General features: G+C 39.3%; 1 protein-coding gene across 1 annotated transcript in view; it reads left to right on the forward strand.

Annotated features, from left to right (window-relative positions):
- The window catches only part of TRAK1 (trafficking kinesin protein 1), a 118565-nt gene that overhangs the window by 21478 nt on the left and 80032 nt on the right, over positions 1-17055 (forward strand). The window contains exon 2 of the mRNA XM_051612813.1: positions 10079-10365. Within this exon, the coding sequence (XP_051468773.1) occupies positions 10079-10365 (287 nt within the window). The remainder of the gene's footprint in view (positions 1-10078; positions 10366-17055) is intronic.

Consider the following 17055-nt stretch of genomic DNA (forward strand, 5'->3'; position numbering starts at 1 on the left):
TTGAAAGCTTTGTTCTCATACATAACTACTTAATGACAACAAAAGATAATAGATAAGACACTCCAGGAGTATTAACAGCCAGTTAAGAAATTGTGGGTTCTGTTGAGGAACTCTGTAGGCTTAGGGTTGTAGGACAACCTTGAAAAGTGAGGAAGGTTCTCATTGAATCGTGCCAGTTACTGGAGCACGTGGGGAAGGCTTGATGCCAGGGAATGAGGGCCAATGATGCCAGGGAATGAGGGCCAGTGATGCTAGTGAGCCAAAACAGATCATCTTAGCATCTTATTGAGACCAGAAATGGGTAGTCTGACTTCTTGGTAAGCTTCCTAATAGTCATCATTAAAACTACTTCTAGTAGGAGGAGGAGGAAAATTTACGGTTTTAATTTCTGAAAAAAATTTGGTGTTTTTACAGAACAGATTGGCTTTTGATTTGTTAAGGTTTTGTTTGGTTTTTTTTCCCTTTATAATCTTTTTATATAATTATTCGACTTAGTCCAAAGCAGTAATCTCAGTCTGAAAGTAAGTGGATCAGGTATGGTGTGTGGGTTGTGGGGGGTTTTTGTTTGTTTGTTTTGGTTGGTTGGTTTTGTGGGTTTTTTTGTTTGTGTTGTGTTGTTTTGTTTTTTTTTTGAGGGAGGGGAGGTTATGTGTTGGCTTTGGGTTTGTTTGTTTGTTTTTTCTAGGTCAGTTTACAAGGAATTTAGTTCCTTCTATCAGCGGTTCTTTTACCCCTGCTCTTGCTGTCTCTGTGCAACAAGAAGTACTAAAAAAAAGCAACAGTTTGAGTTATGTGGTATTTTTTGTAAATGTTTTTAGAAGGACAGCTATTAAATTTTGAAATTATGCCACTTTGCCAATCCCTTAAAACAGGATTTTAAAAACATGTAAATTATACAAGCTCTACATAGACTCTTAAGTCCTTGTGGAGGGTGAGAAATTAAAAAAGTTCTCCTGTAATAGGAGAAAAATAGTAATGCAAAACAAGATTAAAATCCCCCCGTCCTGGTTTTAAATCATGATAAATATCTAGTTTGAGTCAGTCCTGTTCTTTGTTTAGGGTTACTTGACTAAAACTCTTGGCCCTAATTTGTTGGCAGTTAGATTAATTGTATCTTTATTTGAACAGTAGTGGTGGTGGTGGGAATTACCATTCTGCCATGGTCTTTCAGCTGTTTTCACTGCATTCCCTTGGTCTTCAGTGTTGTCCTGAGGAGGAAGGGTATGGCTTAGCTGGCTGATCAGGGCTTTGGCTTGGAATGGTAATTCATTTTACTATCTTTGCCTACTGCATTGTGTCTTAGGCCCAGACACTGCTTTGTGGGGTTGTTGAGTTTTTTTGTTTTGTGTTCTACTTTACTAGTAGCTAGTTCATGTGTGTCTTAGTGCATATGTACCTCTCTATTCTGCTTCTGGTCAAGTGCTCTTGCTGGTTCTTCCTGTGGATAGGAAATGAGCTTAGGACTTGAGAGCAGACACTGCTACATTTTGGAGAAACTGTGGTCATCCCACATCTTTCCCAACTACTGGAAAAGAAGTACTGAATACTTAATTATCTTTTGGAAGTCTTTGAGGCTTATTGAAAAGTGAAGTAGGGATTTTCATGCTCTTGAGGTGTGTAAAAAAGCAACACTTCTGATTTCTGTTATCACTGTTCCCATCCGTACTATTTGAGAGCCTGGCTTGCTGCTGGTGCAGTAGGTTTCCCCCATGTGTGAACTGTTTGACAAATCTTTGATACATGCCTTTTTGGTTTGGTTTGGGGTTTTTTTTTGTTTTAGTGGTACAAGGAGGTATGCAGGTAGGCAGCATATGTGTTAATGTAGTGAAGCTGATGTTCGTGTAGACTAGCTTGTGTATTGGCTCTGTATGAGGCAGAAGTTCATACATGCTAAATACAGCAGCAACCTAACCCCAAAATATTTTTTTTTGTTTATTGTTTGTTTGTTTGTTTTTATTAAAGATATTAGATCCTTGCCTTCTCTTAAGCAAGTATTGGACCATGCCCCTTGGAGCTATTTTGTATTGATCTACCTTAGTGATCACCCTGCATATGCATGGGTGTGTACAGAAAGTACAAGTTTGAGATGTTTATAGTTTGCATTGCTGGACCTCTGAGATTTATTTTGTTACTGGATTAATTCCTTCTTTGACTGCTTATGCAGTTCTCAAACACTCCGTACTAGTGGTGGTCAAACAGCTTTCCCTTTCCAAGGAATGTACACAGTATGTCTAGCAAAGAACTCCCAGCCAGTAGCATATTGCTTTGAAGGAAAGGGAATGCACTAATTTTTCACTGTTTTCAGTTTTATTTGTTCATAGGAGTGGGTGGTAAGAAGGGCAAAGTTTGGCCTATATTAAATACAAGACGAGGGAGCTGTAAAAAGCTCCCCATGTAATGTGAGCTTTACACAAGGAAGAACTATTTGTAGAACCCTGCAATATTTGCCTGAAGGAACTTGGGAGCAGAGAGGGGCAGTGTTACATAAATCCGGGTGAGAGCACATTTGTGCACTCACAGCTGTGAAGGTCAAACCCAGGGTTTGTCTTACAGTATTGCTGCCACTCTCCCTCTGCCTGAGGGGAGAAGAGACTGATGGGCTCCTTCTGAAGGCCAGATGATAGTGGTGAGAAACTCTGGTTTGTGGAGAACAGTGGGGTGTTTTTATTTCTGTCTTTTTAAATATAATTTATTTCCTTTATGTGGCTTTTTATTTGTGAGGTTTTGACTTGCACTAATCTTTGAGAAAACATGACTGCCTTCATTGATGACCTAACAGTCAAATAAGGCCAAGCATCTTTAGGGACCTTGAGATTAAGGTTTTGTATTTTACATGTTGATACTAATGTGTAAGCATCTTGGCTATTCTGGCTTTTGTTCTCTAGCAGTAACTTTTTTGTTCTAATTGACATTGCCCCACCACTGTCAGTTAGCCAGGTGTTGCTCTGGTCTTGCATACTTTAATCTGCTTAATACTTGTAAGTTATGAGGCTTTATAAAAAGTGATTCAAGAAAGCCCTCAAATCTTTGGCTTGAAAACATTCTTTTATGGTTTCATAGGCAGAAGAACCTCTTTTGGGAGGCATATAACTGAGAAGATTCCTCATAGCATGTGACATAACCACTGGATGTCCATACTTCTCTGAAAAGATTTGACTAGGCCAGAGTTCCTAGCACTCCATAGAGGGAGAGAAAAAAAAAAAAAAAGGACAAAAGCATGGAATACAGTTAAAATGTAGTATAAGACTTGAGTAGAAGAGTATGTGTGATGTTGGCATCATAGATGGCTTTGTTGTGACTGCCTGGGTCACTGGAAACACAAACCCTGTCAAAAGAGTGAGGCAATGTTTCCTCTAGCATTATCCAGGAAAGATGTTTGATTAAAATGTTCTTAAATGTCTTTAAAACTTTGGATAAGAATGTAGTCTAGAGTTGTCAAAGATGTTTGTAGGTAAGTAAACTGCTTGTCTTATTCTGTCATTGATTCGTGACACTTTGACTGTTCGTGACAGTTTAGTTAGAGGTCTAACTAAGCAGTCAGCATTCTGCATATTTAAAACCTAGCTTCTGAGTGGAAAAGAAACCCCTATGCTTTGTTAGAAGGTATGTAATAAAGGACAAGATTAAAACAACTCAGTGAATTATTTGGGATCAAATTCAGTCTTTATGTAAAAGTTAAGTAGTCATATATTGTTTCTTTGTGGTCTAACAAAGTGCTTTTAAATGGATATAGGTGTTTGCACTGGCTTTTGAGCCCACCCACTCAGTGAAAAAATGTTTCTTAAATTGAAAAAGATGCAGACTTTTGTTAGATGCAAGGTATGAATTAGTAAAGAAATAATCTGAATGCTTGAAGCATGTCTTATTAAATTGCCTTTGTCAATTCACTGATTATTTTCTAAAACACAGACTGAAGACTGCATGTATTCTGAATTAACAAAGGTAAGCCAGCATGTTAATCTGTTTCACAGATTACACAGACATAAAAACTGGCTTTGATTTGCTCCAGTGTCTACATGAGACATTTTTTCACCTGAAAAAAGTTTTTTTCATGTAAATAAGACACTTGAGGGTTCTTTCTAAAGAACTTAGTAAAACTTAGTAGACTTGGTAAAGTGTTCAGTGTACAAAACAGGGAAGAACATATCTGGTGGAACTCTCGCAAGTGCATTAAAGGGAAGAATTTTCCCACCCTAAAACCCTCTGAAGTGTTTATCCATCACTTAGTAAACAAGAACTAGTAAATGACTAAATCAGAATGCAGAATCAGAGCTCTGTAACTCCAGGCAGATGCTAAGAGTGGAAAGCTCTCTGAGTCCCTTGGTGCCCTGAAGTTCTGTCTAAATTAGCAAATACTTTGGTCACTAGGGATGGCTGAATAGATCAGAGTTTTGACATGGAAGCTCCTCAAGTCTTCATTACAGATTTGGGTGGGTTACTTCAGGTTAGATCTAGCTTGGCACCTTGTGTTGAATTTCCTGCTTACCTGTGCAGTTTGAAGCTTTCTGAAGGAGAAAAATGTTGCAGGTACACAGCAGGTGAGCTTGCAGTGATGTAGCCCACAGGGTTATTTGGAGTCTCATGTCCCAGTTTGGCAGCAGGTTGCATTTGAAGTCCATCTTGGAGCAGAGTTGTCAGGTTCTCTTACTCAAAAGGGAATTGATTGTTCATGTGCACCAAAGTTGTTCTGAAAAGCCAGCTAGCTCACAGTAAATAGTTTTACTCCAAAAGGTTAGACATCAGGAAGAAATTCTTCACCATGAGGGTAGTAAGGCACTGGAATAGGTTGCCCAGGAAGGTTTTGGAAGCCCCCTCCCTGGAGGTATTCAAGGCCAGGTTGGATGAGGTGTTGTGCAACCTGGTCTAGTGTGAGGTGTCCCTGCTCAGAGCATGGAGGTTGGAACCTGATGATCTTTAAGGTCCCTTCCAACCTTAACCATTCTATGATTCTATAAATAAACTCCTGTTCTACTTCTCTAAACCAAATAGTTAAGAGAGTATGCATAGCATAAAGATGACCTGGAAGAAAGGGGAAGATTCTAGTTGGAAGCACTAGAAGGGTATTTTTTAAAGAAGTATTTAAATACGCAGATGTTTGCAGGGGTCAAGCTGCTGTTTTTGAAGAATAAATAAAAGTATTTTTTGAAGCATAAAATCTGATCTAGATAGATAATGAAAAGTTATTCAAAGCTTTATAATCACCATAGCATGCAGCCTGTGGCTCTTGAGGACCACATTATTTGTAGGAATTCCAGACATTTTATGACTACATAAATTGCTGAAATCCAATATGGTGGAGCGAATAATGTTTCAAGGTTACAAATAATGTATTTTTTAGCTTTTATGTCTTTTACTGCTTTTGAGGGAGGAAGGAGGACTACTTTAACTCATTTATGTCTTTAGATTGAGAGTTAAGTTATAGTTAATCCTTAATGTAGGAAAGTATTACCTCAATGGCTGTGAAACAGCAAGTGGTTAATTTTATTTGCTTCTGCATTAAATATGTGGTGTCTGAAACTAAACCCCTTCTCCCCAAAGCACACTGGAAACAAAGACGTTTTTGTGGTTTTTTTTTAATTGCCAGAACCCAGAAACGCCTAACTAACGTGGAGATTTTTTTTTTTTCTTACCTCAAAACCCTCAAATCTTGGCTGCTATCTGATGTAAATGTGCCTGTTAGCTTTGAATTGTTTTGCCTAGGTACTTACAGCTGGATAATCTTTTTTTTAAGTGGAATGCAGTGCTGGGTAACCACAACTCAAATTTTGACATGGCTTTTGTAATTTGGGCTGCCACAGGTACATTGCAATCAGTACCCAGTGTACTTGATAGAATCATACAATGGTTTGGGCTGGAAGGGACCTTAAAGGTCATCTAGTTCCCACCTCACTACGTTGGCAGGGACACCTCCCAAAGCCCCATCCAACCCTGTCTTGAACATTACCAGGGATGGGGCATCCACAGCTTCCCTGGGCAGCCTGTTGCAGTGTCTTACCATCTTCACATGAAATAATTTTTTCCTAATGTCTAACTTAAATCTACCCTCTTCCAGTTTTGATCCATTACCCCTTGTTCTGTCACTGACCTCCCTGGTGAAAAGCCCCTCCCCAGCTTTCCTGTAAGCACCTTCAGGTACTGGAAGGCTGCTATAAGGTCTCCCTGGAGCCTTCTCTTCTCCAGGCTGAACAGCCCCAACTCTCTCAGCCTGTCTTCACAGCAGAGGTGCTCCAGCCCTTTGATCATCTTTCTGGCCCTTTTCTGGACTCATTCCAGCAGCTTCATGTGCTTCTTGTGTTGGAGGCTCCAGAGCTGGTCACAGTACTCCAGGTGGATTGAGTCTTAGTTGTACTGCAGTTATAGTCCAAACTATCACATAGATGTACTGTTAGATGACACTGGTGTTTGGTGTATATAGAATTTAAGCTCTTTGTACAGTAATCATGCACATGTTCTATTTTAGGCATTTATTGGGTTAGAAAAAAATCTGGGTATTGTACAGAGGTGGTGTGCAGGAGAAGTCTTTGTGCTTATGTCATTGCTCTTATAAAGTGCAAGATTTTAGTGAATGCCTTCAACAAACAGTTTACAAGTAAAGGGTATTTCAGACTAAAATGACCTGGTTCAAATTTTTAAAATTTCAAACTTAATGGAATTGGGATGAGGTGTTTTGGTTGTGTGTTTTGTTTTGTGGCTTTCTTTTTGTTTGTTTGTTTGTTTTTGTTTTTTCCAAACTACTTTACACTTTAAAATTAGGTTCAAACATTTCAAATTAAATATTTCTTTACACCCAGGTCTCTTTATTGGCACCAAACTGTCATTGTATTTAGACTGGTAGAAAAGGTGCATTACAGCCACAGAGGCAAAAGCTGAGTTATGTCATATTAGGTAGAAGAGGGGGTTTTTTGGGTTGGTTGGTTGTGTTGTGTTTTTTTGTTTTGTGTTTTGTTTTTTAATTTTGTGTGCACACTGCTGCTGGCATACACAGAACAAAGAATGAAATGCGTTTCATCAAGAAAGTCATAATCTTATAAACTGTGCACTTATTTGGATGTCAGAAGGTGTAAATACAAAGCACTGCAATTTGTATCATCTTGTTATGAATACTGTATCTGCAGGCAAGACTGACTAAAGAATAATATTAATGTTTTATATTTCCTGGGTGTAGTAGCTACAATGTCTCTTTCTCTTCATGGCTGTTTTGGCAATCTTCTAAGTACTGCCCAGCTGTATTTTGTTTTTCTTTTCTGTAACAGGAAGATTTAGGTGAAAGTCTAAAGGAAAAGTGTTTGCTTCTGTATTAGGTGGTACTATTTGCCTTGCAAGAGAAATTGGTAGAACAACATTTTTCCACTGTGTTTATTGAAATCAAGGTTATTAAGTAAGTCTGAAAGGGAGCAGACGTACACATTTATGCCTGCTTTTTTTTTTCCTTTGTGATAGCAGGTTTTAAGATCAAGGCAAATTCTCTTCCTTAATCCAGAACTTGACTTTCTCGTATAGATTTTATATGGGTTTCTGCAGCAAACCAGGAAGACTGACCCATGGGGTTTTTTTGGGTGGTGTTTTTTGTTGCTTATTTGGTTTTCAAAGCTCTGTTTATAATTTGCATAAGTGCAAACAGTAAAACAGCTTGTGTGAAGTAAGCTCAGAGGTGACTTTTTGTTCCTGAATGTGTGTGTCTGTATTTACTTGTTCTTAATGGTGACAAGGCTGAAGCTATTAGATTACAGTTTACAAGAGGGGAGAAGAGGTTCCATGGTACCTCACTGAAGAAAATATTAATTTGAGTGAAAGGGGAGAGGTGAAATTCATTCAGCACAAACTTCTAATGCAATTTGCAATGTTATGTTCTGGAGTAATGTATTTTTGGTGAGGAGTCTGTGGGAAATAAAGTGGTGAATGAGTAAAGGTGATCGGGTATGTCAGATGTTGAATTCCAGTGTGTCCAGAAAAGTTACCGGATCTCAGATTCCTGAAAGTCACATGAAGACTTACACACAAAAATCACACTTTGGTGATCAGTGTTATTTCATATGGTAGTGTTGCTGTGTTGCTGGCCTCCTGGCTAAGGCAGGGTATGGAGAGGAGGGGAGAAGGGGGCTAGAATTGCTCAAGAGTCCTGTTAATGCTTTCCAGTACCTACTCCCAGACATGGCCTTGTTCATAACAGGCTTATCTCACAGTTTCCCAAAACAAATGTGATTCACAGATGTGTGGTAGCAACTAAGACAAGACAGAGCCCTTTTAATCAGTCAGTCAATGCATTTCTAGTATATTTTCTTGTTCATAGCTTAAGCTGTTTCTGTCTTCAATGCAGAGGGGAAAACAAAGACTTGCATTTTGATTCCAACTTAATTCGAACAACTAATTTTTAGTATCAGTACTCTCCCTCTTGTTATTCCTAAAGAGCCACTTGAAAGGGGATCCTTTAAAAAATAATCAGTACAAGTGACCCCATTATTCTTTTTAGTATGTGCTGTGATAGTGCAGGAATAACAGATGCACTGCAGGGAAACCGTAAGATTTTTGGTTAAGCACTCAAGTGAAACTTTCTCTTTCTGCAGTAGAGTACCATTTGTATGAGAGTATGATATAATAAATTTATCATTTGACTTAATCTGATCCTGTAGCTATCACTATTACTACAAAATACGGGGTTTGAGGCTGTCAGTATGAGAACTATTTCCAGGTTAAGTGATACTGTGCAGAAATACAAATGTATGGAATTGAGAAAAACTTAATGAAATAATGCTTTCTCTGTGAAGAGGTTTTCTCCAGAATCAGTACTGACCCAACTGTTTTCCAGTGGTGGTATTCTGATTTCAGTGTCAACGGGTTCGTGTTGAGACACTCTGAGAGGGAGTGAGAGTTTTGCTTCTTTGTTCTTAGGCCTGTGGTGAATGGGAAAAATAGGTTGAGAAAAGGTGGTGCCAGTACAGTGTTATAACTTTGTTGCAAAGTTTCTCTGAAGCCAGAAGGTCTAGAATGCATAATCTGTATCTTGTCAGTTTAGGGGAAGAGGTTTTAGTCTTGCAATGAGATTCTAGAAATACTGTCATGTTTCGGTGAAATGATAATGCCATTTGCTAGAAATGCCAAAAAATATGATGTCAAAATCCTGAGTATAACTTTAACAACAAAATGAGATTAATCTCTAGGAACACGTCCAGATAAAGAGAAACTTTTTCATAGGGTTCTCCAGAAAACTTGTATTTCTGGTTCTCAATTAAGTACTGAGCAGAGCATGTTCTCTTGTTGCATTTGCATATTGAGTTCCATCCCCACTTGCTTGTAGGCTAGTATATTTGTGTCTTCTTGCTGGCTGTCTTTCTGCTTTTCCCATGTAGTCTGCATGGTCCTGTGTGGCCTGTTCCTCAGCTGCTGCTTATGCCTTTTAACTACTGCATTAACAAAGTCTCTTTTTCCTGCCTTTCAAGTCCATTCACAAGCCTGTTCTTTTGCAATCTTGTGATTTTATTTTCCTTTTCTAGCAGTAATGAGTATTTGCATCTTCTCTTACACTGCTGATAGCTAAAACAGCACCATACCACCAATTGTTGCAGTGCCTTTGGGCCATTATCCATAAGGTTCAGTGAAGTTTTTGGACAGGAGGTGCTCATCTTCATTCCTTCTCTGGCCAATTTAATCTCGCTGAGGGCACCGATATCTGTCTTTTTAGGGGCTTTGTTCCCTGTTCGCTGCTCCCCAGTGCTTCAGCCCTAGTAAGCAGACACCCCCTTACCCAGTGCACTTTGAGCTGTTTTGTGCACTTTTTAAAGGGAGCAAAGATGCCAGCTGGCAGCCTGGCAGTGAAGGGCTGTGATGTGTGAGATAGCCCAGTGGACAGGAAAAGCCTAGCAGCATTTTAGTATAGGATCCTAACAATTTTTATATTCTTTGGCATCAGTCAATTTCAAATGTTGATGTTATTAAAGTATCAGTAAATCAACCAGTGATGTGTAGCCTGTCTGCATGGTGTCAGGTTAAACTAAAGTTTAAGGAAAAGAAAACTGCCTGTTCTGATTTGTGCTGTTTGGAATGGCTTCAATTGAATGTTTGTTTCTTTTGTGTTTTGCAGACTTCTTGAAGGCAACTGTAGTAAAGAGAAAGAGGTCTGCCAGCCAGACCCAGTCTCCAGTGCTGGTCCCCCTGATGGCAGTTTGTACAACCCTGTGAAACCTGCCAAGCTGGACGCCACAGCTTTGCACGACTGTACTTTGGCCGCCACTGTGCCTCCTTCGGAGCTGTCGAATCATGCAGTCCTAGCCTGTGACACAGGCGTTCATGAAGAGCACTATGTAAGTGAAGCAGTGGAAGATGATGTGCCAGACTACAGAGAGTACAGAGATGCCTGCACCATTACTGGTAAGCCGTCAGATCTTTTCTCTTGCGAAGGATATGGAAAAGTATAGTTAAGCTTCTGTTCTTAATCTTTGTTCTGTTGGTGAGATATCTGCCTCATGGGCAGTGCTGCTGCACATGTGCTGTTCTGCACCTTTTCTTTAAGAAGTGATTTCACAAGCATCTGGATTTGCACTGAAAGCACTTTGTAAGGTTTAACACTCTTGCAAACAGGCTTGACAAAACTAGGATCCTACACTATATGCTTGGGAAGTAGAACCATTTGAAGTTTGTTTGGATAATTAAACCAACTGAAAGTGAGGAATGAGGAGAAGGAAATAAATATGGCAGCTTAAAATTAATGCTTGTCCAAATGTTCAACATTATCAATTTTTATGTTGATACAAGAATTACTTTGTGGGAGAAGGATATGGGATAAACTGTATAACATCGTGTTTTGACCATACATCTTCCATTCCACTGTTGTCACGTTAGTTCTGGAGCTATAGAAGTAAATGTATAAGGAGCAGCTTCTTCTGTGTGCTTGTATGAAAGGTTAAATGCCTTTTTGTCAGAGTTCATACAAACAAGTGGAGTATGTGTTCAAGTATGGTATTTTAAATAGATTTTTTTGTGATGTGCTCAGCTGACTCAATTTTTTTGTGTTTGAATAATCACTGTAACTCAGTTTAGTCATGGATATGGTCATTAAATGACAAACAGTTTCCATTCCAAATGCATGGTTTGTTTGGTGAGCTGTGAGGCTTCTTTTAGCTTAAAGGGACCTTGTCAGTTCCAAGATCTTTTGGGAATGTTTGAGAAGTCAGCTGAGTTTTTGGGAGGGGCAAATGAGAGATCTGAGAAAAATAAGCCTGGAGCCCTTCTAATTGACTGCCAGATACATTTATCCTGAGTTACTCCCAGCCATTTCTAGAATTGTCTGTAGGTCAGAGAATTAGTTAATGGTGACGATCAACAGATATTTTTGTAGTATGCCTTAATTTAGCTCAGCCTAACTGCTGTGTAGTTGCTAAGGGTTGATATTCTGAAAAAAGAAAATGGAAGGGGAGGGATGCTCTGTATGTCCATCCCTATTCCCTTAAGAAGACAAGCAGCATAACTGACACCGAAATCGCATTCAATCAGGTATGCTTCTACATAAAATAAATGTTTTGTTACCAGAAACTAACTCTCTATCCCTCCTCCCTTGTAATCATGGGTTTAGAGCCAGTTTATAAGTGGGTCACTCTTTTGACTTCCATCTAGGTATTTGCTTGGTAGGTAGACTAGAAACTCTACACATTACAATGGTGTGTTCCTGGTAGCATAACATTTTTCAGGCCCCTTGCAGAAGGATCTTTTTTTGAAAGTTGGTCTGTTGGCTGTGTCCTGTCTCCCCTTACCTCGCTCCCCTGTTAACAGGAAGTTGTTAACTTTATGTGTTTCTGATTACAAGCCCAGACAACCAACTTCTTTCATAGATTAAAAGGTTTTCTTGATTATGATTCCTTGAAAGACAAGACAAACTCTGTGTTAATTTTCGGGTTTTTTTTTTAAATAGTTTTTGTTAAATGGAGGTCAGTGTATGTCTTGCTACCTCACACTCCTACATTCTGAATTTCTTTCTTCTTGCATAGTTGTCAGCCAAGTGTGGTTTATTCATTGATCCTGTAATACTTTATTATGTATTAGCAATTCTGCAGCAGCAAATTTCTGCTGTTTGTGATCTGGACATAACATGATAAGACTTGTAGAAATAGCCGGGGTTGTTTGTTGTTGTTGTTGTTGTTTTTTAATTTTTAAATGTTTTTTTCAAAGTTTCAGCTCTTTGCTGTGCTTTATAAAGGTGTCAGAGGACATAGGCTGGGAGTTTTGCACTGGTCTCATACCTCCTTTGTAAAACCTCTGCTTTGTGAGTAGTACATGCTGGCATGAAGCGTATACACTTGAAACAAGCAGAAAGAGTACAGCTAAGAAAAAAATGGAAAACTGAGTCACAGTGCTGTGTAGTGATGCTTTCTGAAACTTTACCAGCTAATGGTAATGTAATTGGGGTTGACTCTCTTACAGCTTACATATGTAAACAAATTATATGTTTTGCACATTTTGCTGTTGAACTTTCAAGGCAGCCATTGTTGTAAAATAATTTGAAAAGCTTGTTGCTTTCTCCCCTCCCCCCCATCTGTTTGCTGGCAGTAGAGAGGCACTTTGGCATTCTCTGTCTGCAGCACATTCTTTCCTGACTGGGACCTGAGAGCAGATGTAATGTAGCTGAGGGTGCGTTGCACATTCTGGTTGTGCTGAGCATGTTTTCTTGGGTATAGACTTGGCTTAAATGTTTCCTGTCCCCAAACCACCCCAGCATTGTGCTTGAGCAGATTTCTGTTGGAGTGTAGCTGGGTGTATTTTTGGCAACTGGTCTGGATAGAATCCCTCCCCTGCTTTTGTGATCAAGAGGAAGAGGAGAGTTACTTTTTAGCTAGGTCACACCTCTGATCAGTTCTCCTATATGGCCAAAAATCAGTTATGTTGGCATAACCAAGGGAAGGGCCTGGGTGACAAAAAACAATGAGATGAGAAGTCTGCTTAAACCAGTATTACTTCTGAATGGGTAACAGCACCCTAAAAGTCATCTTATTTCCCACTGACTTTGACAGTAAAGCAATCTATACTCATAGCTGATAGAACTGTTATACCTCTGCAAGTAGCCACTTCTGAATCTGTGCTAATTTGAGCATAGGAGAGTGAATGAAATAGGATAATTGATCCATTTAAAAAAAAGTTTTTTAAGAGTTAAAAAGGAAAAATTTTTTACTGGTGGAGTATGTATTGTCAACACTAATAGTATTAAACCTGAAAATAGATTCAGCAATGGCTGTAGTAGGATGATGATGATTAAATTTTGGGCTCTGTTAGCAAAATTTAAGGGAAAAAAGTTAAATGTAGCTTACAGACTATCTACTGCTGACACTTGAGGAGCTCCTACAGGCCAGAAGGAGACTCAAGACCCAAGCTGTTGGACAGTTGGGAAGCACTTTATGACCTGGAAGCGGCAGGCTGCTAATACACGTGTGAGGCACCTATCTTGTCCGAGTTGCTAATTGCTTCGAACTTTTCTTTTTCTTGCTGCTACCATTCCTTTCTTACTGAGAGGGTAAAGGGAGAAATACAAATGTAGCACCATCTAGTGTCCCTTTTGCTAGAAAGAGAATCAAAGTACTTTTAAAGGTGTCTGTCTTTCCTGTAATTGCAGTGAAGACCTGGATGCTTCCAGTCAAGTGTTGATAGAAACAACTGGGGTTGTGGGCTTCTTTCTCTGTCTAATGCCCCCCATCCCATTTCTTTGTAGAGCAGGAAGGGCTGTAATCTTGACATGATCAAGTGGAGTATCACTAAGTTGCTCAGTAGTCCAGTTTTGTGAATTATAAAAGCCTCTTGGTCAGTCTTCCTTTTTTCCTTGTCTATCAGCTACTGTCAGACAAATCCTGTCATTCTGGAAATGGAGAGTACAGTCGGGATGGAAGTCTGAAATACCACTGAAATATAAGTTTACTCCTGTGACAAATGTCTGGCTGCCAGACTTGTTTGTCAGGTTGCTTTTTTTTTCCTTCTCTTTGTTTCTCTTAAAATACGCATAATATAGTATCACTAGCCACTTTCAGTAAGTTAACTTTCAGTTTGCATTCTCATGTCTGATGATTTGCTATTTGCAAAGATTTTGACATAATATACTTTGTAATTCAAGTGCTAACTGCTTAATATGCCATGTAGGTTTCCTTCATCCTTCTTTGAAAAAGGGAGAGAATGAACTGGCTGTGATTTCAGTTGCCTAGCTCCTTCATTAGTTTGCATGATTCATTTGTTCATCGTACTAATTACTCTTTCTGAATGCACGTAGGCGTGTGTTCTCTCTGGCTGTCACATTTTGGGCAAGCCCTTGAGGGTTCTTGGGAAATTCTTTGTGGTGATAACCTGTTCAGTGTCTTTTTTTGTTTGTAATTAGCATGAGTAGGTTTGTTGCTTTTTTTGGGTTGTCTTGGTTTAGGGTTTGTGGGTTTGTTTTTTTTTGTTTGTTTGTTTTTTGTTTGTTTTTAATAATTAATTACATCACTGAATGAGTCAAACCAGAAATTCCCTGTTTCTCTCAGCTGGGAGGTATCTCTGAGAAGAGTTTGACCTTGCTGTTACTATAACCTTACTGCAAGGTTAAGGTACTGTACTGTACTGTAAGGTACAACCTTACTGCACTGACTGCAATGATGAATAGTCATAACATCAAGAGAAATGGACTTTCTCTTGCTCTCAAACCTCACACAATCTCGAAGCAACAAAAGCATTTGGGTGCAGAAAGTTTTCTCTGGATCATCTTCATGCCTCTGTCCTAATTCAGGCTTTCGTTATGTTCTTATATGAAAGAGCTTCTGTTCTGTTCCATCAAATGTTACCACTCTTCATGGCAACATCAGCCAGTTGTTATGATTGATTGATCCTACAGATAAATAGCATGATACTGATAATTTTTTCTGTAGTTACTTAATTTTAAAGGGTGTGCCTAGGGCATTTAGAATTTCCATTCTGGTCTGCCCCCGGTCTCCCTGAATGTTCATGTTTTTGTTTGAAAGGCTGAATTTCTATTCATTCTGTTCTGAGTCTTGACAAAACAGGACTGCCCCTTAAGGATTTTTATAGTAGAAGCTGTTGGTAGAATGCTGTACTCTTACTATGTGGGAGATGGGAAAATACCATATCTGTGATGGTCCTGTTTTGGGTGCATGAGATACCACCATGCTTGGTATTCTGAGAATATAAACTAGGTTGCTCTGGTTGTCTTTCATACCTCTTCCAGGCTGGATGGTTGACCTCTAAGCAGTAAATAATTACAAAAGTATTGATAAAATAACAGCAGCTTTGAATTACTTCCTTCTATTTGAATCTCTCTGAGTTCTGTTGCAATTACCTTTCTCCTTTACTGGTTGTTCCCTTCACAGCATAAACCTGCTCTAGGACTTCTTTCTTTTTCAGTTCCTGTATTGGGATACTTCCGTGTTTTTCTCAGTTGTGTTTATATGAGAGAAGAGATACAAGGTATTGCTCGGTAGAGCAGAAACTCAAATGAAGAACAGAAATGCACTTCTGGGTTGGACCAGCAGGCTCAGAACCATGTTTCTGACTCTAGCAACAGAGAGGACGGGTATGGAGAGCATGTGAGCAGCCATTCTCATTACTGTATTCTTAGCATAAGTACTGCCATCATGCAAAACTGTTGTACTAGGGACATAGAGGGTACATCCCAGCCTCGTTCTTTTAGGGTGTACTTAAGGCTAGACTCTGTGACTTTGTCTAAAACGTTTCTGAATCTGCTGATTGTGTTATCATGCAAGTTCATGGTTTTTACTGGGTGTGGGCAGTGGTACTTAAACCAATCTCCTACTGGTTTCTGCCAGTTTTTATTTTTCTAGTTATTCAGGGTTTGGTGAATATCAGTTCCTCATTACCCTTCAGGATTTTGAAAAACCTCCGTAATTTTCACAGACCAGGCTTCTCCTCTTCCAGCTTTCTTATTCTCTCCTTGAAAACTTGTAGGATGTTGGCTTTTACCTCAGTTCAGTTACTTTGCTATTGCTGTCACCAGTCTCATCCCATAAGCTTGATCCAGTTATGGACTCTACTTGCTCTTCTTTCCTGCCACTTTCTATAAGTAGCATTTGATAAATTCCAAGCACTCTTTCTTTCTCTAAATCATGCCATAAATTAAAATGAGAGAGCTCCCTCAGCATGCTTGCAACTATTCCATGAGTCTGACTTCAGTTCTGTCCAGCCTACTCCAACAAAACGATCTTATTCTCTATGCTTGCTGCATCATTGCCTCTGAAATTTCTGGCTGGCTTTGGTGGCTCCTCAGTCAAGTTCACACAGATTCTCCTCCCCCACACCCAGCTTCCCATCAGTTGTTTTCCAGCTCTTACCCTTTGCAGTAACTTAGTGTTTTTCCTCATTCCTCTCCTCTGACAAGTAGTTATGCTACTTCTTAGTCTGTATCCCAGGCATACTTATTTTCTTTCAAGGATTTGGTGTGTGTGTGTGTGTTTTGGTGTGGGGGTTTTTTGTGTTGAGGTGGGTTTTGTGGGGGTTTTTTGTGATCTTTTCCCTGTCCCCCCAGCAGATATCTGCTGCTACTGCAGTGCTTCTTATCTAGCCCTCTTGCTTATATCATACTGGGAAGGAGAAGCGGATAGTTTTTAGTGTAAACTGTCAATTCTAGAATCACTGTGAAAGTGACTGCAGGAATTACTGAAGTCCAGTGAGACATTTTAAAAAATTGTTTCTTGATTTCCCTTGGTTTGGGAAGCACTTGTCATTCCTGAATGTCTACTTTATTTAGGGTAGGAAAGAGTGAGAGCAGCAGGTATTCATCAGCGTTCTGAGTTTGTTCTTTGGCAAAAGAACTCCTGGAGGAGAGTGCCTGGTGCATTTTTTTGGGGAATTTTTGTTTGGTTTGGTTTTTGCTTTTGTTTTCCTGTTGCAGTACTCTTGAATAGTACCGGAAGACTAAAAAGCTAGATTTGATTACTGGTGTATTGAAATAAGTGAAAATACTCTTATTCGGTAGTTTATCTCCATTACATGGTAACTGAGTGCAGTTTTACCTTTTTTCTCCCATGTACACGTATGAGTCCATCATGAAACAACAAATTTTCCCCTTTAAAGTCACCA

The sequence above is a fragment of the Apus apus genome, chromosome 2 (assembly GCF_020740795.1).
Source record: "Apus apus isolate bApuApu2 chromosome 2, bApuApu2.pri.cur, whole genome shotgun sequence".
Classification (NCBI taxonomy): domain Eukaryota; kingdom Metazoa; phylum Chordata; class Aves; order Apodiformes; family Apodidae; genus Apus; species Apus apus.